This window comes from Salvia splendens, chromosome 22, assembly GCF_004379255.2.
Source record: "Salvia splendens isolate huo1 chromosome 22, SspV2, whole genome shotgun sequence".
Classification (NCBI taxonomy): Eukaryota; Viridiplantae; Streptophyta; class Magnoliopsida; order Lamiales; family Lamiaceae; genus Salvia; species Salvia splendens.
Window position 1 is genome coordinate 6,434,957 of NC_056053.1, and position 23,001 is coordinate 6,457,957.

Here is a 23,001-nt window from a genome sequence, read left to right on the forward strand (position 1 = left end):
CCGAAGAAGCGGCTAGCCTACTCGCCGGAGCTAACTTGGATAGCCCCGACGCCAGACCGAGCGGTTCCCAACGCCGACTCCAAGGAAGGAAGAAGGCGGCCGCCAACCGCCGTCGCGCCAAACCCGCTCCCTATGCACCACCTCCACCCCCGAACAACTCGCTGTGGATGCTCTTCGGCCAACTCAATATGGCTGATAGGTCAACTATGACCCCCACGCAACCTCAAACGCACGAGGCCATGATATTGTGTCTCCAAAAACAATTGGGTTAGTGCCGCCGGATCAGTAGTCTTCCACGGGTAATATTAGCCAATAATTATGTAATTTTAAATTTTTAGGAGTATAATTATGTAATTTTTTATTAGGAGTTTAATTATGTAATTTTAAAATTTTAGTATTTTAATTATGTAATTTTTAATTTTTAGGATTTTAATTATGTCTTTTTTTATTTTATTTATGATGTAATATTTATTATGGTTTTTTAATGAATTTTAATATTATGGAAATGTTTTTGTTTAATTGAATTTTAAATTGAATTGTGCTCGTCCTTGCGGAAGAGCACAGCTGTGGGTGTTGTACTCTTGCCAGAGAGTAGGCAGGAATAGTGGCGCCGGGCCCACAACCGTGCTCGCTGGCAAGAGCACGGTTGTGGATGCTCTAACTAAGGGACGGAACCTGCAACCCTCCGTCCCTTAACCGTCCCTTAAATTACTATTCATTCAATTTCATTTTTTATTTTTATTTCTAACCAAATTCAATTAATAAAAACACACTTCATTAAATAAAATAAACTTACAACATTAAAATTCGTAAAAAATATAATTTAATAATTTCCTAAAAAATCAAAAATATATAATTTAATAATCACAACGCATTTACAATGAGACATTACTCCTATATCACACTTATTAAAACTAGTGTCAATCTATAATGTGATAAGAAAATTTTTAAAAATGGAAGAAATATTTTGTTAGCTATAAATGATTAGGCTAAATAGAGAAATACATCCAACCAATCACAATATTTAATACGTTATTTTTAGAAAAAATCAACACATTTCTTCTATCCTACTTACTCTCTCTCTTCCTTTATTCTCTCTTCATCTCTACTTTTTTCGTTTCTTAATTTATTTTCTCTTACTTAACTCACTTAACACAAATTTTTTTAAATAACATGCAACAAATCATGTCCATGACAATCCTCCACAAATTTTAAAAAAAAATCAAGGATTCACAAATTATGTTCAAGTTTAATTTAATTTCTTGTTTGTGGAATGGATATAATGTATGTAAGCATAAGGATGTTATAGTAATTATGGTATAGAGAAGTGTGCCTATATAGTTATCCCAAATATCAATCAAAATCAAACCCATACACTAACACAGACTTGTGTTTTCTGTATTTTTGTGTATTGAATGATTCAATTACTCGTTAAGCAATCAACTCTCAACCACTTGTGTCTTCTCTCTCTCCTTCAACAAATAACATGAACACATGCCTTGTCTACGACGCCACAAAAGCAAAGACACTAAGATAAACACGTCCCAATAGAATGAGAGACAGAAACAACAAACACTGATTCTCAACCATCTATTCTCTATCCCATTCCATTTGTATCAATCACTATCACACACATAGTAGTGATACCAACGGCACACAAACCTTGTTCCGTTTTTTAGACGAAACACGACATGAACGACAAATTTCTACGACTACTACAAGTCCGTGTTTAGACAAACGCATCAAGAAAATGAACCAAGAGGGATGACTCGAGCTACAAAGTTCAATAAATTTACATCTAGTGCTTACCTCGCTCCAAAATGCTCGCCTTGGCTCCCGCAATTCAACCATCTTCGCTCTCTGTAAGATGATAGATAGAAAAGATGAAAATAACTAAACTATGGGAGATGATCTAAGCAAGAATGCATCTAAATCTAGAAATGCAGCCCAAATCTTGGCCCAATGATTAGATGATCTAATGGTCAATTAACCAAAAACACGGAAGGTAATTATTAATCAGTTTTAGGTCATTTTACAAATCTAGGGTTAATTTCATTTTTAGATCATTTTAGGTCATCCTTTATTAAAATGAACTAACAATGACCTAAAAATGCCCTTCGTATGATTTTGTTCTGCGTTTGTGTATTTAAATCTAGTTTTGCATGGATTAAAACCCACCAAACTATTCCTAATCTGTTGAGAGACCTCACAACCAAAATTTGAGTTTCATCATGAAGAAATTCATACCTTGTATAGTTTCCATGTTATCTTCCTTGAAGACACCGAGGGGTGAGCCGCGTACGGATAGAAGCATCTCGCCACACTTTGGAAGCCTCTTGCTTTTAGGTGTTACCCCAACTGACAATCTATGGTTACTAACCTGGAGTTGCATTATTAATGAGAACTTAAATAGGATGCAGAAATCTGAGATGCCAAAACACTACTTATACGTAATCACGTCTTTGAAGATGATATTATGTCAAATCACAAACATTTACATACATTTGGAGTCCGCAGCTCATCTTTCAGCTCTAACATTTGTGAATCGGATGGGTCATCGAAAACCTGATCATTTGAATTGAGGGTATCAGAGATGAGAATCGAAATATTATCATCAAAAAGCAAGTATATTTCCACAGGCAATTGATAAAACAAAGATAAATAGTGATGGATAATTTATTGAGAAACCATTAATGGAAAGGACATACAAGACTCCTGATCTGTAGTTTATCAGCACCAAAAATGCTTGTTTTCACTGCGACATAATGAGAAAACATCATCAGCTTTACATGGAGAGAAAAGTAGGAAGATCAGATCGTCTACTTAGACGAGAAGATTCCTCAATACCAGATTGATTTGAAAATTCGAAGCCGCCTAAAGAAGGAATCCCCGCGGAGAAATCAGGGTAAGCTAATGACAGCCGACGGAGAAGAGCAGCATGTAATGTTCTTTCGTCACCATTTTCCAGAGTTGCATCCACAGCTTTCCCTTTCGATTTCACTTCATACTGGCCATCCTTTCCAGTCGGTTCAAGGGATAGGTTCGGAAGTTTTTCACTGAAAAACTGCAATACAGGAACCTGCAACTGGTCTTCACTGAAATACGAACGAAGTAACTGCAACATAGTGCTAAATCGTTCGATTTCAACATCCCGGAGAGCTCTGATTGCAGCACATTGACGTTCAACTGATGAAGAAATTATGCAAATAAATACTAATACAAAAAATTGATGACAATTACATACTTCAAACGAGAAAAGTATAGCCCAAAGGCCGTTTCTGATGTTTGCTAGTTACAAGTACAACTCAAAAGAAAAGGATCATATCATAATTTTGCCAAACTTATAATCTGAATTTGCATGAGTTAGACTCGAACAGATATATTTCCTTTACACAAGTAGTTCAAAATATATATATTATACCCCTCGACTGGAATACATTATGACACCAAGGATAACGAGTTTCAAGAGAAAAACAAATGAACAATTTATGAGTTAACATGATTAAAAAACTAAAAACATTTAGGATCACAAAAGTTGAAGACAAAATTCTATGTCGCTTCTTTAAAAAGCACGGATGAACTGCAAAAAGGGATGGCCAAGGCCAATAAGTCACATAACGTTTTGTTAATGCCGAGCCTATCCAAAGTTCAGCAGTCAGCTTAAGTTGAATTTATGGTTCAAGGCAATGTCCAACATCCTATTGTGGTAGCTGGTGACCGTGCATTCGACAGATATGTTGATTTCTCACTCTACTCTTCAGACTATTTTCCATATTTAGCGATGCAATGATTAAGTTGGAAAGCTCACGGATAAGTAAAACATATCACATATTGCAGAGGTGAAGAGCATACCCTCGTAGTTGTCAAATGCTTCGTCTTTCTCTTCTGGTGGAGCACCTTCATTGCTGCAATTTTGTTCCTCTACAACCGGCTTCTTTCTCAGTCTACCTCTTTTTGTTCCCATTTTACCTATCTGAAAGTAAAATTAAAGAAAATTAGCAACCAAAAATTAGCAATGTGTACTGAATTGAATAATCTAGAATACAACAAATTCAATCATCAAATCTGCAGTGCAATTTTTGTGATTACAGAAAAGTATATAAATCAGGAGAAATTTAATCTGTGATAAGAAATGATGTTCCAATCCAAAGGCAAGATTCAAATTACATATAGCTTTCATACAATAAGAAAAACAAAATATCAGAAAGGGGAGAACTTTTCCCATTGTTAAATCATTACTCACCAACCTCAAAAATCACAGTAATTCATCGCGAAATTCTCTAAATCTACACAAATTATAAAAGCAGCATTTCTGAGATTTGAAGAACAAATAAAAAATTAATAATTTACTGGTGAAATTGATGAATTGGAAAAATGAGGATGCCAGATGTGGGAGAAAACGATGGTAGTATGTAACAAAGGGTTTCTAAAACACACAAGAAATAGAGAGGGGAAATACAGAGGTCAACAACAAAACAAATAGCAGCTTAATTCGAAGTGAAAAACTTGTTGAATCGAAAAAATTAGGGCGAAATTGGGGGAAAAGATACCTAATTCGAGCTACTGAATTATGCATTTGAGTGGAAGAAAAAATGAGAGAGAGAGAGAGAGAGAGAGACGAGGGAAAATTCAAAGAGAATTTAGATTTCAAAATATACGGGCTGACAAATCCGGTATCTGACACACAAAATTTGGGTAACGAACCCGAAATTCCCAAAATATAGATGTCCGATTCGGGCCTCCAGTCCCAATTTGAATTTGAATTACTTCTAGATAATCCTAATTTTACTCATAGTCACATTATATCTGCAATTTAATTTTTTTAAATTAAAATAAACTAACAATTTATAAAATTAAAAAAAAAAATGGAACATTCGGATCTACCCGATCGGGTATCGGATAACCAAATACTCGTTACCTGATACCTGGAAAAAATCGAGAAATTCTGAATAGATTTTAAACTGAATCGACCAATCGATCGAACCAAACCAAATCAAGCTAACTTCAATGATAAAAACAATTGAAATTTTGGTTGGGTTTGGGTTCTCGGATTGGCCGAACCAAGTAAATTTACAAAGTCCGAGTAAAATATAAATGGAATTATCCATTAATTCAAAATGGTTTGGTCAGATCAATTTTGGACATTTTACCCATATTTGCTAGGAAGAAATTAATATGACGAAAAACGTATCAGCCTGAACCACAATTTAACTTTCAGCCCATTGCATGAATTCTATCTTGAAAATACTTTTTCCGTCCCATAAAAATAAAGATATCTAGAATAGTATGAATTTTAATGAATAATTAATAAAATATAAGAAAGTTGAAAGAAAAAATTATTGAATTATATTAGTGTATAAAACAGACATGAACTATTTTTATGGAACATACCGAAATGAAAAGAACCTATAATTCTATAGGATAGAGGGAGTATGAAATTTCATAGTACTCCATCCATCCCCTATAGCATTTGACTCGACACATATTTTAAGACTTGTAACATAAAGTGGATTTAAAAAAATAGTGGAAAATGAATCCTACATGAATATGAGTAGAATGAGTTATTGAAATATGAAGTTCATCTCATTACACTCACATTCTATTAATAAATTAATATATAAATGTAGACACCAAATTCCGCTGACCTTTTTCACTCACTTTTCTTCACATTTCTTAAAACTCATACTGATTCAAATGTAGACTGCATTTCACGGATGAAGGGAATAATATTTATGATAAAATCCGGTTATAACTCATTATCTAGCTGTAACATAGCTACCAAATGGTGATGGATAAGGGGTACAATATAATCAACTGAAACTGAAAGGTGAGATCTTTACTCATTTCTTTGACGATTATTTATCGTTTTTGTTTGATCTTTAAACAATGCTTATAGCCTCACAAATGCAAGAATCTCCCCTAGGCCCATACCCCAAATCCGGATAAAACTCTATCACCTCATTATCCCCTCAAATTTTAGCATCAAATCACAAATCCAATAATCTCATATCTCAAATCAAATTCCAAATCACACAATTTATCTTTTTAATTTGATTTTTTTAATTATCATCAAGAAATTATATTAATTAAATATTGAAATTACATAATTCATTTTTCTAAAATTACTATTTAAATTTAAATGATGAATTATTTGAAATGAAATTAGAAGTGAATTGTGTACTTATATTTCTATATACTCAATCCATCCATAGAAATAGAAACTTTCGGAAAAAAATATCCAAAATAAAAATAGACTACTTTTATAGGACAGGCTTAAATGGAAAAGTCTTTTTTCTCTCTCTGTTTTTTTATGGATAAATGAATTTAAATTTAAAGGGCACGCCAGACATCCCGCCTCCTCCGCAATGCTCTGGCCAGGTCGGGCCGGACCCCTTTTTCATGGTCCGGCCCATTACCCCCCCCACCCGATGCCGATTCTCTTATGTATAGATAAAGCCAACAACCATACCACAAAAAATGATGCCAAACCATCTAACCATTGAGAAGAATCAAGATTCAAATCCAAAGTGATATTCAACTGAATATCAATTTGGATGTCGATTTTGACCAAACATACACAGTCTCACCCAAGACTCTCCCTAACAACTGACCTTACCTAGGACCTGAAAGCTCAATGGCCTCAATTACGAACGACGACTCTTCACAGGTTTCGTTAAAATTCAACGAGAAACTAAACGTTCGACCTTGACATAGGTCCACGCCACCCTGCGCCGCCGGCTGCTCCAGCTGCCCGTTTATCCCTTCCAAGATCATCGACACGTGCGACATTTTAGGCCGGACATCCGGATGCGACTGAGTACACTGCAGGGCTAGCTCCACGGCCTTCTCTAGCTCGTCCGGATCAAAGCACCCCTTCAGATTCCTATCTACAAGCTCCTCGAGTCTCTTCTCTGCGTGCAAAGTTCTAACCCAGTCGAGGATCATCCCTCGCTGCACCTGCCCGTTGGACGCATTGGCAGTGTCCAACGGCTTCTGCCCCGTGACCAGCTCCAGCAGCAGTATCCCAAAACCGAACACATCAGTCTTGTCCGACGACTGCCCTGTTGAGAGATACTCTGGCGCGATATGCCCCACAGTGCCACGGACCGCTGTGGTCACGTGCGAGTCCCGAGGGTCTAAAAGCTTGGCCAGGCCGAAATCTCCGACAACGGCCTCGAAACTCTCATCCAGCAAGATGTTTGCAGCCTTGACGTCCCTGTGGATGATTTTCGGATTGCACTGCTCGTGTAGGTATAGGAGGCCGCGAGAAGCTCCGAGAGCAACGCGCATTCGCTTGCCCCAATCGAGAGACGGGTTTTCCTGCGCGGGATCTGTCGATTCGATGCGCACACACAAGTTAAGACCGTACACCACGGATAAAAATGCGAAGACCGTGAAATGCAGTGGTGTGACGAACCTCGGAGACGATCTGCAACGCTGCCGTTAGGCATATAGGGATAGACGAGTAGTTTATCCTCGGCGGTCATGCAGAAGCCGTACAAACGGAGAAGGTTCCTGTGCAGCGCTAGTCCTATCATCTCGACTTCTGTCTGAAACTGCACTTCCCCGGTGAAGCTCGGGTCTTTGAGTCTCTTCACTGCTACCACTGTTTTGTTCGGAAGAACGCCTCTGAAAACCACTCCGAACCCTCCTTGCCCGAGTATGTTCTTGGGGCTGAAGTTGTTTGTTGCTGTTTGCAGCTCGCGTAGCGAGAAACGTTTTTGGTGCCCGATGTTGAACTCGTAGTCTTGCTGCACTGCACATCCAGATGATCATCAAGATGGTTATGTTTTCGTCGTTTTTTAAGTATGGTGGTTGCGTACGAGGAAGAAAGAGATACGAGGGCCATAAAGAGGTACCGTATGATTTGTAGAGGACGCGAGACCTATACAAGTGCACCCAGCATACAAGGAGTAAGATAGAAATGAGAAATGCGCAGCTGACTCCGATAACGACAGCAACGGCTAGATGATGACGATGGTGGCCGATAATCTTTGGATACGAAGCTGTTTCTGAAAGAAAAAGATATATGAGAACACAAACCAAGATAAAGTTAAGAGTATAATATGATAAGAGAGACTGATTCAGTTGAGAACTATCTTAAAATAAGAACTTCGAGAACTATCAGTTGAAAAGACAAACCATATCAGTTGGTGGCACAATTGGAGCAACTGATATGTTTTGTAAAGCCAATTGAGAGTTCTCATTTTAAGACAGTTCTGAAATGATCCATCTCGTATGATAAGAATGCATAAACGATACCATTGAGTGGTTTTGGAGCAGCCATACAAATTTGTGAGTTTGAAGAGCATAGAAAGACGTTTCCTGCGACACTGCACCAAAGCATTCTCGTGAGAGACCAAATCAAGATCATAGAGACGAACCACTCTACCACTAGGCCAACACACGCAAACAAAACCCCTCTTTTCTCATGTAATTGTATCCGAAAAATGAGTTCAAATCACTTAGGCAGGGAAAACTAGGCAATCAATTCTCATGTACTTTCCTTGCTTTCGTGATAGCACGAAAGATAGTTCGTAATGTGGAAGGAAAGAAAGATCACACGAAAACACACTTCACCTGTAGTCTTTAGCAAGAATCTTAGGGACGTGGCCGCTCAAGTTATTAAACGATAAGTCCCTGTAAAAGAAATTGTAACACCGTTTTATCAGCACAAATTTTCCATTCTCACAATCACAAATCCTTCTATGGCTGTGGTAAGAAAACATACAAGACAGAAAGACCCGTTAGGCTAGCTACATCTTGAGGGATTTGTCCCGATAACTTGTTCTTGCTAAGTTTCCTGCAAATTCATCGAACTCAGTGACCAAGGATAAGCAAATCCAAACATGCTATCGAATGCATTATTGCAAAACATCCTTACAAGTAACTCAGTCGAGACAGACGGCCCACAGAGCCCGGAATCCCACCATCGAACTTATTACCAGAGAGATCAAGAGTTTGTAACTCCGAAAGTTTCCCAATCTCGGAGGGAATGTTCCCCGATATCTGATTATTCTGTAACAACCTGTTTATAGACATGCTTAATTTATGGAAAGTGATTCAATAGGAGAAAACATAGCTACATCTATCAATGATTCAATAGGCAAAGAACTAAGCCAACTAAAATATGGATGAGTTATTATACTACTAATTATACTAATACTAAAGCAACATTCAATCAGAAAATATGAAATGAATCAAATAAAATCAGTTGAAATTAAGAACTTACATTGTGCGAAGATGAGTTAAGTTGCCAATACTTGGTGAAAGAGTTCCAGATAATCCCATACTAGGCATTTCTCTTACCAACAAATAAAACAAGAATGAGTAAAAAAATAAAAAAACACAGACACACACATGAAAAAATCTCAAAGTGTGAAAAATACCCACAAAGAAATGACAAAGCTTTCTGGAGAGCAGCCAACCATGTACCAAGTGCAAGGATCCACAGAGTTGATATCCCATCCATCAAGAACATGATTCTCATCTCTCATCTCTCTCTTCATTCCCATCAAGGCAGCAACTGCAAGAAAATCCACATTATTCTATTCCCACTTTTCACACACACACAAATGGTGCAAAGCCCACCTTCAAAGTTGACACCTTTAGGTGAAAGGAGGCTGGAAGAGGCAACACTAATAGCCCAGGAAAAAATCAGCACCAAAGCTAGCCTTATTTCTCTCATTTTCTCTCTAGGAAAGAAATGGGGAACCTCAAAATGGTTTTCTTTTCTTGGCTTCTTATATCTCTGACAATAAAATATTGTCAGACTCAATCACGAGGCTGAAACTAAACCACAAAATCTTTCTTCCCATTTCCCCTTTTTGCAGGTCTCTAGCAAATAACAACACATGCATCCAATTGTTTCAGATATACATAATCAGAGTTAGAAATTTTCAAAACTTTTAAACCAACTAATTTTGTCTTTTTTCACCTACAGTTTGTCTTTGATTTTCTAAGTCAGTACTACTAATACATTTCTCAAGGCATATAAATCAATTAATTAATGTTTTGTAATTTCTGTATGTCATTTGCCTTATGATTTACATTGTCGGTGTATTACAATTTAATGATTTATAAAACAAGCATCTATGGACATTGTGTGGTGTTTTGCTACAAGTTCCAATCTTGAGTCTATCCCAATTTGAGTAACATGAAATCATCATTATACTCAATAATAATATCACTCAATTGGCCTACAAATTTGATTATCAACGGCATGTCATCACATAAACAGAGGTTCAGGGATCCAAGTATGGTTTATTTTAGTTTAGTTGACGAATTTTCATTTATTTTACTCCCTCACGCCCTTAAAAATTGAGGATTTTAGGAACATGACACAAATTTTAATTGGAAATTAATAAAATAATAAAGAAATAAGAAAAAAATGATTGATATATCGTTAATAATAGTATGGCTGCACATTACAAGTGAGAGATTTTCGGGTTTCAGGTACTCAAGTAGTACTCGATTAGGCCACCCGCAACGCGTCAAGCGGGTGGCCCATATTCGGTCACTAAAGGACGGGACGGCCGCGTGACGCGTTGCAGCGCCCCGTCTCGTCCCCAGCCCGTTCCGTCCCGCCGTGACGAATGGCGAGACGTTTCGCCATGCGCCGAGGCGACGTGGCGCGCTTCAGCGCCATGCATGACACTCACTCGCCGGCCCGCGAGTGGGCATCGTTACGCTGACGCAATAAATCATTTTTTAAAATTCACATTAAATAAAAAAAAATGAAAAATGAAAAAAACGGTAATTTTACCGTTTTTTCCTTTTTATTATTATTTTCCGGCTTCAGTGCACCTCCACCGCCTTCGGGGGATGATTCGCCGACAGAGTAGTTTTTTTATTTTCTATAGTATTTTAAATTATGTCATTTTTATTTTTTTAGGATTTTAATTATGTGTTTTTTTTTAAAGTTGTATTTTTATTTTATGTTGTAATTTTATTTTATTTTTAATGAAGTGTGTTTTTTTTAATTGAATTTGGTTGGAAATAAAAATAAAAAAATGAAATTGAATGAATAGTAATTTAAGGGACGGAGAGTTGCAGGTTCCGGCCCTTAGTTAAGAGATAAAGTAAAAAAGTACAATGGAGCTCATGAATAGTAATTTAAGGGATGATTAAGAGACGGATAATTGATGGTGTTGACGCTGGCTTGTATGATTTGAGTAGGCTTGTATGATTATTTTGTTTGATCTCCCTAAATTTTAATCGATTCTTCATCTCTCAATCTTTCTTGAAGTTTCCTTTGTCATTGTCCATATTCACTTCTACCTACACTCTCTTTCTGTTTGTTTCCTAATATGCCAGACAGCTTAGTGGACGATTTTGACATGTGTTACAATGGATATGATCAACTTTATTGTTTCGCCATATTTTATGTGTCGCACGAATAATTATTTTTAATTTTATTGGATGATAGTATAGTTTTTTTTTCATATCCAAGTCTAATTAAATAATGTATAATCAGCAATTTTAATAATTCTAATTAAGTTAAATTAGATTTCGTCATGTAAAATCCTAGATGGAAGAAATCCTTTCATATAGTAATAGCAGCAAATACTTACTCCCTCCGTTCCATAGTAATTGAAACGTTTCTTTTCGGGACGGAGATTAAGAAAAATTGTGTTAGGTGAGTTAAGTAAAAGGAGAATAAAGTGGAAAATAAAAAAGGTAGAGAGATAAAGAGAGAAAAAAATAAGAGATAGTAAAGTAGGTGTGGAAAAATGTATTGACTTTTAATAAAAAGGAAAATGACTCTATTATTATAGAACATACTAAAATAATAAAATAACTCTATTATTATGGACCGGAGAGAATATAATTGAATAGGATACAATTGAAGAAGCCTTGGATCCCATTGGTTGAGAGAACAAAAAACAATCGTTTTACACGTAAGCCTACAGCGTTAATGGCGGCAAAATTCTCGAGTCGCTCAAACACGAAAATGAAAATTCATATTTTCAAAAAAAATGACAGAAAATAGAGTGAGAGAGGAATTAAAAATGAAATAGGATGAGAAGAAAGTCATTGTACGTACCCTTGAGATTTGGGAAGTGTGTAGCCTGGCTAGTCAACACCTCCACTCAATCTGCATCCATCCTTTCCAGCCGTCCGATCTGATTTGTTGCTTCTCTTTGCTGGCGTAATAATGGTGCAGCTGTCTCTGTTTGTTGACCACTCGATTTGCTCAAGAAACGACGTCGGAACACAGATTCCCCTCACATGCTCCGACTAATTTTACTATCTTCTTCGCATAAGAGCATCCACGATGGCAATAGCTCAGCCATACTAGCCACAAATTTTTCCGGTCACATCATCAGCACTAAAAACTCTTCCTGCCACTTCATTAGAACAAGCAACTGGACAAGCAATAGCCTATGGCTAGCCATAATAAACAAAATTATAAAAATAACAATCATACAAAATACGGAATTCAACTTACGACACAGATAAGGGAAAATGCAATAATTTTATTTAAATAAAAAAAAGGTACATTAAAAAAATATTACATAATTAAAAAAAACTAACGCCATGCAGTCCTCCGCACCCACGACTCTTCAATTAAATCCTTTTGGAGTCGAATATGAGCTTCCACTTGGCGCATGTCGGCATGTGCTTGGAGGCGACCGACTTCATCGTGAGGTACCCCACTTCGTACGTTGGGGGCGGCCACGTCGTGGCTTGGACCGACTTCATTATCGTCGTTGGCCCAACTAGTCAGTTGTACACCTTCATCTTCGACAATCATGTTGTGCATGATAATACAGGCGTACATTATATCAGCAATGCAGTCGACATGCCACAAACGCGTTGGACCCCTAATTGCCGCCCATCGAGACTGGAGCACACCAAATGTGCGCTCCACGTCCTTGCGCGCCGACTCCTGCCGTTCTGCAAAGTAGGCCTTCCACTCCCAATGCATACAATCTATGCTGCCTAACATACCCAGGAACCCATGCTTCTCCCCGTGCATCTGCATTAGCTCCTGACAGTCTTCGGGGGTATGGCTTCGAAGGTACTGATCACGGAATATTTCAACCACGCCCTGACAGAAATACTTCATACATTCAAGGGCAGTCGTCTCACCGATGTGGAGGTACTCGTCCCACATGTCTGACGCGCCTCCGTAGGACAACTGCCTGATTGTCGTAGTGCACTTTTGAATAGGTGTGTGGCCGGGTCTGCCAGCCGCATCGTGCCTGAAGCGGAAACACATATATCGACACTCCAAAGCGTCAACAATACGCATAAACATGGCCCTACTCATCCTAAAACGCCGCCTGAAAAGGTTGGCATTAAACCGCGGCTCCGGTACGAAGTAGTCTTCATATAGCCGCTGATGTGCAGCTACGTGATCCCGTTCAATCACTGCTCGGTGGTGGACAACGGGTCGAGGTCGAGGTACCGCCGGCTGTAAGGCCCTCTGTAACAGCCAGTTTATCTCACGGTCCGTATAGGCCACCAACGTTTCGTTCATTCACCGTTCGTACTCCTCAGCATCCCCACCACTACCACCACCCGCGCTACTCATTTCGCGTTGTTAATCTTGTGCAGAAATTAAGATTGAGAGAAAACTCGTTAAAACAAGTTGTGCGAATGAAAATGACGTGCAAATCGCGTATATATAGTGCAAATCGCTCGCCGTTCAGGAGCCTGCAATGGCGGCTAGCCTATCGGCGAGTGCATCGGGCAGCGCTCGGGAATCGGCGTGCGCTCACCGATTTTCTCACCGATTTGGCGCTGGCCGGCTGCAATGGTTCGGCGAGCGGACCGACCAGCGCCGGGAATCGGCTTGCCGGTCCGCTCACCGCCATTGTGGATGCTCTAATGTTTTTCCATTTCGCTGGATTTAAGAAATTGATATTTGATAAGGCCAATTTCATGCATAGGTCTAGGGGATAAATTCGCGGATTTACTGGGTCTAACACACGTTTTAAGCCAGATGTGCAGAAGAATTCCGCCAGGTCCAGGAAAAGAAGAGGACAATCACATGTCCGAGGAAACTGGCGAAGAAGTGAGCATTATGGAGGAAAATTGCAAGACGGAGGAAGTCTCAGAGCCGAAGGGTAGAATAGAAGGTTCTAGAAGATTAAGTCTGTGCCTATATAAAGAAGGAAACAAGCATTCTGGAGGGATCTTCTCGGTGAAGACCTCACTAACAGTCTGAGGCTCGTAGCTCATTTTCTTCTATACACTTGGGCTCTTTAGAGGGAAATTGGGGTGGTTCGCGTGTTGGGTTCACTTTTCGCTTTCTAACATTTCAGTTGGGTTGTAACACCGTCCTGTCGAGGGCGAAGAAACAAGTTCCATTTTATTTTCTCGCATTTTGTGGATTTCACCGAGCTTCGCTGTTCGGAGCTCGGCTTTCTGTTTTTTCACCGCATATTTCTGTGTTTAATGCAAGTTTAATTTTCTGTCATGTCGTTGATGTTGATTTCTAATTTCGCTTCTGTGATTTTCTGGAGTTTGAGTTAGTTTACTTGTATTGGATGCGTTTCGCAATTGTTCACGGAATCTGGGCAGAGCATTGGCTGGATCGGGTCGATCAGAGTTGTTGGTTGTTGAATTGGAGTTTTAAATTTGGTGTTGTAGCTGAGTTGAGTGGAATCATTTGAATTCGGAGTTGATCGGAGTAGATCTGTTAGATCGGAAGTTATGGAGTTGATTGAGGTTGTCATTTGGTTCGGATCGCTTGGATCCGGAGTGGATTAAGCATCCGACGTGAATCTGAGCAGAGTTGATTAGAATTTATGCCTAGCCTTCGTGTTTTCATTTCATTCCGTCTAGTGTATGTAGATCATTGTTATTTCCGGTTTGTTGCAAGCTTCCGACGACCCAACTTTTACATTTTATTCGAATCTAGGTACGTTCTCTGTTTTCTTCACCTTCGTTTCGGATTAAGTTAAAAAGGGCATGTCGTAGTTAGTTAAAGTTTTAGTTTGTTGTTGCAGCTTTTCTGCCGTACTTGCTAATTCTGGAATTATGGTCCCCACTGTTACATGCTTTCTGTCTGCTTTTATTAGGTAGCCATTTACACGGTCTAGGAAGTAGGTTTAATATCCCGTAGCCTTGATGATGTTTGATCTCAGCATGTTTACAGTTTCCTAGGTCTAGTATTTACATCTCTTGCCTTGGTCTAGTCGTAGTTAAACCTCAACCCAGTTTGCGTGGCAGCAGCCGCCCTTGTCTATAGTTTCTAAATGCTTTCTTACGTGTCCATCTTCGTGGGATCGACCCCTGCTTCTCTATACTAATCCATAGTATTCGGGTTGAGAGATCTTTGAAGGGGAGTGTAGTGTGCCCAACGACAGAGCATTCCGTGTTCTCTTGAGTTCCTAGACCAAGTGATCTAGTGGATTCATAGGACTTGGCATCTCGGCCTAGCATCTTGACACATTAAACAACGCACTAACCGCAATCCTTTCTTCAAATGGCGCTGTTGCCGGGGATGGATGGCGTAGTTTGTGTTAATATTTAGTCTTTGGCGTATACAATTTTGATTTATTTTCTTTCCTTTTTTTTGTAGTTTATGAGCAGAGGTTCACGGTCTACCCACTGGAGTAACTCGTCTGGGTGGGAACAAGGTCAATTCATTTGGCAGGACAAGGACACCGCCTCCACAGTAACCACCAGATCAGGGTTCACCACGGGAGATCCGTTTCCGAGTGGATTTACTAGCGACGAATCTTGGGCGTCGTCAGGACGTGAAGATCCGGAGTCACCACTAGAGTCAGAGACAGAGTCAGAAACAGGGGAAGCAGAGGAAGTAGTCATGGCACACATAGTAGACCTAGATCCAGAGATAGGGTCACTAACTACCCATTTAGATGGAGAGCCAGCATAGGCCATAGTGACGAACCCACGTCAGAGGTCCATTGAGATCAAGACGAATGTGCTCGGCATCTTACCGACATTTTCTAGGCGAAGAAGTGAGTGCCCGTACGAGTTTCTAAGTGAATTCAGTAAATTGTGCAGCATCCAAAAGAGGCCAAATGATGCGACGGAGGAGGACTACCGTTTGCGCGCAATTCCCTTCACTCTGAAGGGGGAAGCCAACACATGGTTATTACGGTTATCCACCGAAATCCATTTTATAGCGTAATTTGAGAGTTTAAAAGTTAATCGAAAAGTTACAAATGAAAAGTGAAGCTGAGGTATATATATAACAAAATTTTTGAATTTAAAAAAAAACAAAAACATGTGTATCGTCCGCAGACTAAGCGTATGGCGCGGACGACGCATCGTCTAGCCTTATAATAAAATGTATGTGAAAATAAGTTAGTGGAATATGAGATCTAGTTATCATTTATGGTAAAAATAAAGTGTGACAATGATTGTAAGACGGACCGAAATGGAAAAGAATGACAATCATTATGGGACGAAGAAAGTATGAGAGAGAAAAATAAGAGTGAAGAAAGAAAATAAAAGAGTTAAGAAAGAATAAATTAAGAAAGGCAAAATGCATCACACTATCCAATAAAACTAAGTTGAGATAAAACTTTTGAGCCGAATATTAAAAAAATTGTATTGAATGAGTGAAAAGAATTATTTATAGCAGGACATTCAACAAAAGAAAATAACTTATAACAAAACAGAAAAAATATACTCCCTCCGTTCCAAAAGAGGCGTCTCACTTATCTTGTGATGGAGGGAGAGGAATTTTTAAACGGGTCGTCTTAATTCAGTTGAGACACGGGATAGAGGTGGAGAGTATAAGTAAATACTTGTGGAAACATAGATGAAAACAAGGGAAAAATAAGTAGGAATAGAAAAAACTTGGCATAAATAACATATCTTCTTTCACAGGGGCAACTGTAACAACAAGAAACAGAGAGAAGCAAAAGACAAAATAGGAAAATAAATCGAACCCACCATTTTTGTTCAGGCTTGTCCCGTATAGGACAACATCTATTCATACACTCATCATATCTTTTGCCTGTTACGCATCGCTTTCTTGCGGGTAACCAAACATATACACAAAAAGGATCTCCCCTCTTCCACGTACGCTGCTGCCCGGAGACAACTTTGTAGGAAAAAAGGGGGAAAAACAGCATTGATGGAAGACACAATCCAGATCAGCCTGCAGTGGGATTGCCTCCCCCCCTCTGTTCTGCCCTCGTAGCTAAACAGATGCCGTTTGTTCAGCTAACTCCTCCCAGTTAGAGGTGTTATCGAACCATTTTAAGAGTTCTTCGACCCATTAACTACCGTTTTACTTGCAGGTATAATCTATTTTACGTCATTCCCTCATAGGATGCGAAGAACTGTAGGCCAATTTGTCTTTTCACGTGGTCTGGTATCAGTTTGTTGATGAGATCTGGAGATGCACCAGATAACTATACACAGGGAAGAAGAAAGGAAAGTAAGTAAAGTAAGTTTAATACGATAACTAGGACTAATCAAGAATTTATAGCACTTAAAAGACATAGCTTGAATCGATTCTTTACTGTAAATGCAAGATGATGTAATATTCACACACCTCCTGTTTAAAGTTGAAGAGAGGCAGCAATGGGCGGCCATTTGGTAACCGAGCATTAGGTTCCCGTAGCTCATCAAAGAAAGGGTGGGCACATGCTTCAAGCTACAAGAAGAAGCATCATTTTAAAGGACGTGTATACAATGGTATATACATTTGGAATACATGTAGGCAACAAATTACATAAAATATGAAACCACAAGAATCAGATAATATTTACTTCAACATAGCATAAAACAGAGAAGAAACTCACCGCAGTGCAACGAAGATTTGGAGAGTATTGCAGCAACCTGGAAGTAAGATCTATTGCTTCAGGAGGCATCCTTTTTTGAAACACCTGAAGTTGGCATGGGAATGTAGCAAGTCAATAAACAAAATATATGAGAATTATGCAATGTTTGCATCACGGCCCTCAGAAGGACACTTTTAAAACTAGAAGTCTAGAACAAAATACAGAACATAAGCTAAAAGGTAACACATACACTATACATCAGCATCTGCACTATTCCACAATACGCAAGGACAAGAATACTGCCTGCATGGCTTAGATTGTTTGTCAATTGTTTTCCCTTTATTTTATATATCATTTTCAAAATTACTCTACAATGTGCTTAACTAATGTGCATGATTATGCACATTTAAGCTTAATTAAGGGGATCTGTAATTTGGATTGCAGTAAGGGGTCTAATTCTCGCGAAGAAACCAGATGTTATAGGGACATAGCTAGGCATTACTCTATCTGTACCATGTTGTATAACATCGTTGCACAACGCAGATCCACTTGGATTCAGCAAGATTTTCCGTTATGACAATCCAAAGCAACACATTATTAGACAAACTTAGCAGTTTATATTGCAAACTTGCTAAATAAGCTCACTACTAAGAAAAATACACCAGTGAGGTAAAGATATCAATGACCATTCCATCATCGTTTGAGCACAAAGATAAGTAAATACGCAAAAAATTGTCAAAAGATTTGACTTCACCACCCTTGAAGCTCAGCATGCTGATTATAAGAGGAACTATAAAGCAACTTAAGCATGTGTATTTAACAATGTTATCAATCTCGTATGGCAGCTTATGGCGGTTCGCCTAAAAACCGCCACAGGGATATGGCGTATTAGTATGGCGGTCAATAATTAAATAAATAAAATAATACTTATATATTTATATATAATTCAGAAATTAGAAAATAATTAAAATATAACATCTAAAACACATTAAACAATTAAAAAAGTATAAAATACAACTCTAACCTCCATGTTTCTTGCATAATGCCCCATTCCTAAATACAATACACACGCAATGTTGTCAAAAGTCGGATATGGCGGTGCTATGGCAGCGACATGGTGCTATGGCGTAACGCCATAGCACCATGGCGCCGCCATATCCGCTATTTGATAACATTGGTATTTAATCCAATGCTACCCCCTTCCCATACTTTTCAACCTTCCCCAATTCAGGTAAGCCAATTATAGTTTACCAACTATCAGTGAGTAAAAAGCACTATAAGAGTTCATACTAGGGGTGGGTAGGTACGGTATACCTTACCGAAACCACCATACCGTATACCTTACTGTAAATTCAATATGCGAACAAATCATGCCTATACTTTACCAAAATTTTCGGTATACCTTATTTTCGGTATGACCAATTTCCATACCGATGCAGTACCTCATTTTTGGTATACCGTACCAAAGTTCGGTATACCTTACCTTCAACATCAATGAAAATAGATAATTTGAGTTTTTAGAATATTATTTATATTTTATTTTAAAAAATATATATATCACATATATTTTATTCATAATTATATTTATTATCACAATAAATTTTATAATTTTAAAAATATATAAAATATATTTTATAGTATTAAATTTATATTTTACGGTACATACCTTAATTTACGGTACATACCGAACTTCGGTATGAAGCGGTATACCGCGGTATATGAAAACTCATACCGTTACCTTACTGAAAGATTCGGTAAGGTATTATACCGTACCGAAAATCACGGTATACCAAAAGTTCGGTATTTTCGATATTTTTTCGGTACGATAAGGCCAGTATTTCAGTATTTTTCCTCATACATCATCATGAACAAGACAAATAACAAAATTTGAAATATGGAAATTATACCTTGTGCCAAGGGTGTGCTTTAATTTGGGGAAATCTAAAATCGTTGTAGTTTGGATTCATACAACGGATTTCCTCTCGTGTTGGAGTTCCAAGTATCTAAAAGAGATACGATATAATTTAGAGACAAGTTAATGCGTAACGTCCCCTCCGAAACAATGACTGAATTATACCTTAATGACTTCCACAAGCTGACCAACAGCATTTTCACCAGGAAACAAAGGCTACAGATTGCAAAATATGTATTATTAAGTCAGATGACCATGCTAATAACCACCAGTGAGGGTTTCAATCATCTACTTGTATGGATAGCAAGATTACTCACTTGACCCAGAAGCAGCTCAGCCAGGACACAGCCAGCTGACCAGATATCAATGGAAGTAGTGTATTCAGTTGCACCAAAAATGAGTTCAGGGGCCCGATAAAATCGAGAACAGATGTATGATATGTTTGCTTCACCTCTCACCTATTTAAAAATCAAAGTAAAGCAATCATAAGTACAAAAACGAAACAATTGAGTAGCAAATAACTTCAGTAAAAAAATCAATGTAGAAACTAAGAAGCTATCATCCTCATTTTATTTCCAAATCACTTACCAGTACTTTGGCACTTCCAAAATCACAAATCTTGACCTGATGAGTGGCAGGATCAACCTACAACGATACAGAGAGCAATATCAATATTATACCATTCATTTTATTCTATTTGAAAGTGTTGAATCTATTTATCCCTACCAAAACATTTTGGGGCTTCAAGTCTCTGTGGCAGACACCAGCAACAGAATGCATGTAAGCCAACCCTCTGAAAATCTGCAGAATATATCCTAATTATCATATTGAAAACAAAGAAACATTAAGTTGAAACTTGAAAGCACTTCAGACGGAGTTACTTACTTGGTAAGTATAGAGTTTCACGTATATGAGAGGCATTTTCTGGTTTGCATCACTGTAATGCTTAAGAACACGAAACATACTTTCTGGAACATACTCCATCACTAAATTGAGAAACAGCTCATTTTGGCTTGTAGTTGAGAAGAAACAATGCTTCAAGGAAACAACGTTCGGGTGATCCATAGTTCGCATTAGCTGCAGTTCACGATTTTTATATCTTCTGTCTTGCAATACTTTTTTTATAGCCACAGTCTCTCCAGTTTCAATGCATTTTGCCTATGTCAAGTAAGATATATAAAATAAGTTTCTGGAGAACTGACAACAAGACATAGGAAACTTGCACTAATAGCCTATAGATATGTAAATACCTGAAATACAGTTCCAAATGAACCAGTCCCTACAACTCGCTCTGCCATGTAACTAACTGTCTGCATAGTAGAAAAAAATGAAATTAGATATTAACCAATGTTTCCTTCTTCCTAGATATTTTCTCCTTGCAGAGATAATGAGGTGTAAGAACCAATTTTAAACTCTGCACCCTTGTCTCCGCCAGTTCCTCTCAAACTTCTATTGAATACTCAAAGGCCGCTGAAGATAGGCTTAATTTCAAGAGCTAGACTTAAAAGCTCAAGATTGTTCGTTACAGTCTTAGTCAAACCCAACAAGCTTCATACATCCCAAATGCCCAAATCATCCCAACTGAAGCAAAATTAAGCTGAGTCAATAGGCTTACCTGCTTAGGTTCCCCATTCTTTCCCCCAATGGTGGTCGAAATTATGTGACCAGTGACTGTACCATTCCCATCCATCACAGGAGCAGACATCTCCTGTATATTGATAAATGCTCGAATAAGAAACCACTTTACTCCACAGCTATTAAAGATCAGCTATGAATGCAGTTTCTACAGATATGCACATTTTGCAAGAATACACACTCTAGCTGAGCAAGGACGGACCAAGGGCATAGATCAATAAAAATATGAAATCCATAATTGACGCCCCACTCACAAAATTAGCCAGAATGAATTTCCAATTAGCAAGAAACATTGGAACTTAAGCATCGATCTACTCTCCAAGGCCATAGAAACTTTCTAAAAGTGTCGTAACTCGTCTTAAAATTGAAAACCTAGGCAAATCATAGACACAAGACAGAAACTACAGCTCCTGCACAACGATTACAAGAAACAATAACCTCAAGCACCAAAACTATGAAAATCAGTTAAATTCAAGGCCACAATTTCACTGGTTGAGAAAAAAATAAACCGAATAAATAAAATGCAGATCTGCAATATCCGGAATCGCGACGATGGGAAAAACAAGATCTATAATGTTGCGGTATTAGGAATCAACTAACGATATGAGCACAATCGAAAAGCGAAATCGAAAGCACCAAATCAAAATTACATTATCGTCGGCCATAACGGTAGAATTCGCGCAAGCAAATCAAAAGCGAAAGCCTCAAAAAAAAGGTGAGCGTAAAAGGAGACTTTCAAGTCTGCGATCTGCGCAACATTTTGGCGTCGATGATTGAGAGGTGATGATTGTCGGCAGAGAAAAGGAAAAGAAGAAGAAGCGAATTAGAGATAGAGAGAGAGAGAGAGGAAGAAAAGAGGAGAGAGGCGTGGTTAGAGGAGATGGCGGTGGTGGTGGTGGGGTGGCTGGGTCCCACAAACCAAACAGCATCCCATGTGAATGCAGCTCTCTGACTCCTCTCTCTCTTTCCTTTTCTCTCCTCTTTTCTTTTCTTCTTTTTCTTTTTCTTTTTCTTTTTCTTAGTTGGGCGGAGAAGCACTTCGTTTCCTACTTTATTTACGATGCTTTGCCACATTTAGATCACTAATTAAATCCGTTGACTAATTATTAATCGCTTTTGCAAATTTAACGACTTGGGCCTTGCACGTTGTGGAGCATTAATTTTTAGCCCATAGCTCTGCTGGAGTAGAATGTGTTTCAAGTAATGGTGTCATGTTCGATCTAGATTCACGGTTAAATGTCGGTTACGGTTTAGAATCGGAATCGGAATCGGAATCAATCAATTACTGTTAAGACCTATGTTTGCAAAAACGGTTGATTGATTGATTTTTCTTTTCTGCTTGTTATTTTACAACGGATTGATTTCATTTTTAGGTAAAAGCAAAACATTAATGTTCCTTACTTTGTTCTTTCCCATATCTTATTCTCTTTTATCTTTCATATTTTATCCTCTCTCCTAATTTATGCTCTGACTTAACTTAATAAATGTTCCATCCGTCCTGACTAAAATGACACATTTATTGACCGACACGAGATTTTAGGAGTTATTGGTTAAAGTGTTTAATTGGAGAGAGAAAAAGTGGATATAAGTATTAAAATAGATAGAGAAAGAAAGATGAATATTTTAATGAGAGCGAAAAAAAGTGGTTGGGTGAGATAAAGTTTCCAAAAAAGGGGATGCGTCATATTTGCTGGGACAAACTAAAAAGGAAAACGTGTCATCTTTATTGGGACAAAC

General features: G+C 38.3%; 3 protein-coding genes across 7 annotated transcripts; all 3 read right to left on the minus strand.

The window, feature by feature from the left end:
• Positions 1-1,576: 1,576 nt before the first annotated feature.
• On the minus strand, positions 1,577-4,680 carry LOC121786177. 4 transcript variants are annotated; one of them, XM_042184745.1, is made up of 8 exons: positions 4,551-4,680; positions 4,248-4,312; positions 3,853-3,973; positions 2,848-3,186; positions 2,709-2,755; positions 2,503-2,565; positions 2,248-2,380; positions 1,577-1,860 (listed from the first exon to the last, which is right to left on the minus strand). In XM_042184745.1, the coding sequence occupies exons 3-8, from the start codon at positions 3,962-3,964 to the stop codon at positions 1,844-1,846; spliced, it is 711 nt and encodes a 236-aa protein (XP_042040679.1). In that variant the 5' UTR covers positions 3,965-3,973; positions 4,248-4,312; positions 4,551-4,680; the 3' UTR covers positions 1,577-1,843. The 4 variants fall into 4 exon arrangements, with proteins under 4 accessions (XP_042040679.1, XP_042040680.1, XP_042040677.1 ...); XM_042184746.1 differs by having other exon boundaries at positions 4,244-4,312; XM_042184743.1 differs by lacking the exon at positions 4,248-4,312 and having other exon boundaries at positions 4,551-4,674.
• Positions 4,681-6,478: 1,798 nt separating this feature from the next.
• On the minus strand, positions 6,479-9,947 carry LOC121787432 (probable LRR receptor-like serine/threonine-protein kinase At5g45780). Of its 2 annotated transcripts, none has more exons than XM_042186139.1 (10): positions 9,592-9,947; positions 9,390-9,526; positions 9,233-9,304; positions 8,885-9,028; positions 8,732-8,803; positions 8,581-8,640; positions 8,263-8,333; positions 7,860-8,012; positions 7,418-7,756; positions 6,479-7,331 (listed from the first exon to the last, which is right to left on the minus strand). In XM_042186139.1, the coding sequence occupies exons 2-10, from the start codon at positions 9,488-9,490 to the stop codon at positions 6,613-6,615; spliced, it is 1,731 nt and encodes a 576-aa protein (XP_042042073.1). In that variant the 5' UTR covers positions 9,491-9,526; positions 9,592-9,947; the 3' UTR covers positions 6,479-6,612. The 2 variants fall into 2 exon arrangements, with proteins under 2 accessions (XP_042042073.1, XP_042042072.1); XM_042186138.1 differs by having other exon boundaries at positions 9,394-9,526; positions 9,592-9,946.
• A 6,818-nt stretch (positions 9,948-16,765) lies between these two features.
• Positions 16,766-22,280, minus strand: LOC121787227 (shaggy-related protein kinase eta-like). The gene is made up of 12 exons (XM_042185903.1): positions 21,915-22,280; positions 21,245-21,337; positions 20,880-20,939; positions 20,515-20,787; positions 20,356-20,430; positions 20,218-20,274; positions 19,947-20,087; positions 19,795-19,845; positions 19,625-19,720; positions 17,739-17,822; positions 17,489-17,590; positions 16,766-17,345 (listed from the first exon to the last, which is right to left on the minus strand). Exons 1-12 carry the CDS (start codon positions 21,927-21,929, stop codon positions 17,244-17,246), a joined length of 1,149 nt encoding a protein of 382 aa, XP_042041837.1. The 5' UTR covers positions 21,930-22,280; the 3' UTR covers positions 16,766-17,243.
• Between the last annotated feature and the right edge of the window lie 721 nt (positions 22,281-23,001).

What these genes read in the sequence shown, in the direction of transcription:
- LOC121787432 (XM_042186138.1), bottom strand. Translation starts at nt 9,688, where the DNA reads ATGAGAGAAATAAGGCTAGCTTTGGTGCTGATTTTTTCCTGGGCTATT. An exon ending in TAAAGGTGTCAACTTTGAAG is followed by an intron (nt 9,527 to 9,591) that starts GTGGGCTTTGCA and finishes ATTTTCTTGCAG; the next exon opens with TTGCTGCCTTGATGGGAATG. An exon ending in CTAACGGGTCTTTCTGTCTT is followed by an intron (nt 8,641 to 8,731) that starts GTATGTTTTCTT and finishes TTTCTTTTACAG; the next exon opens with GGACTTATCGTTTAATAACT.
- LOC121786177 (XM_042184745.1), bottom strand. Translation starts at nt 3,964, where the DNA reads ATGGGAACAAAAAGAGGTAGACTGAGAAAGAAGCCGGTTGTAGAGGAA. An exon ending in CGAATTTTCAAATCAATCTG is followed by an intron (nt 2,756 to 2,847) that starts GTATTGAGGAAT and finishes ATTATGTCGCAG; the next exon opens with TGAAAACAAGCATTTTTGGT. An exon ending in ATGAGCTGCGGACTCCAAAT is followed by an intron (nt 2,381 to 2,502) that starts GTATGTAAATGT and finishes ATGCAACTCCAG; the next exon opens with GTTAGTAACCATAGATTGTC.
- LOC121787227 (XM_042185903.1), bottom strand. An exon ending in TTGGAAGTGCCAAAGTACTG is followed by an intron (nt 20,088 to 20,217) that starts GTAAGTGATTTG and finishes ATTTTTAAATAG; the next exon opens with GTGAGAGGTGAAGCAAACAT. An exon ending in AGCTTGTGGAAGTCATTAAG is followed by an intron (nt 19,721 to 19,794) that starts GTATAATTCAGT and finishes TATCTCTTTTAG; the next exon opens with ATACTTGGAACTCCAACACG.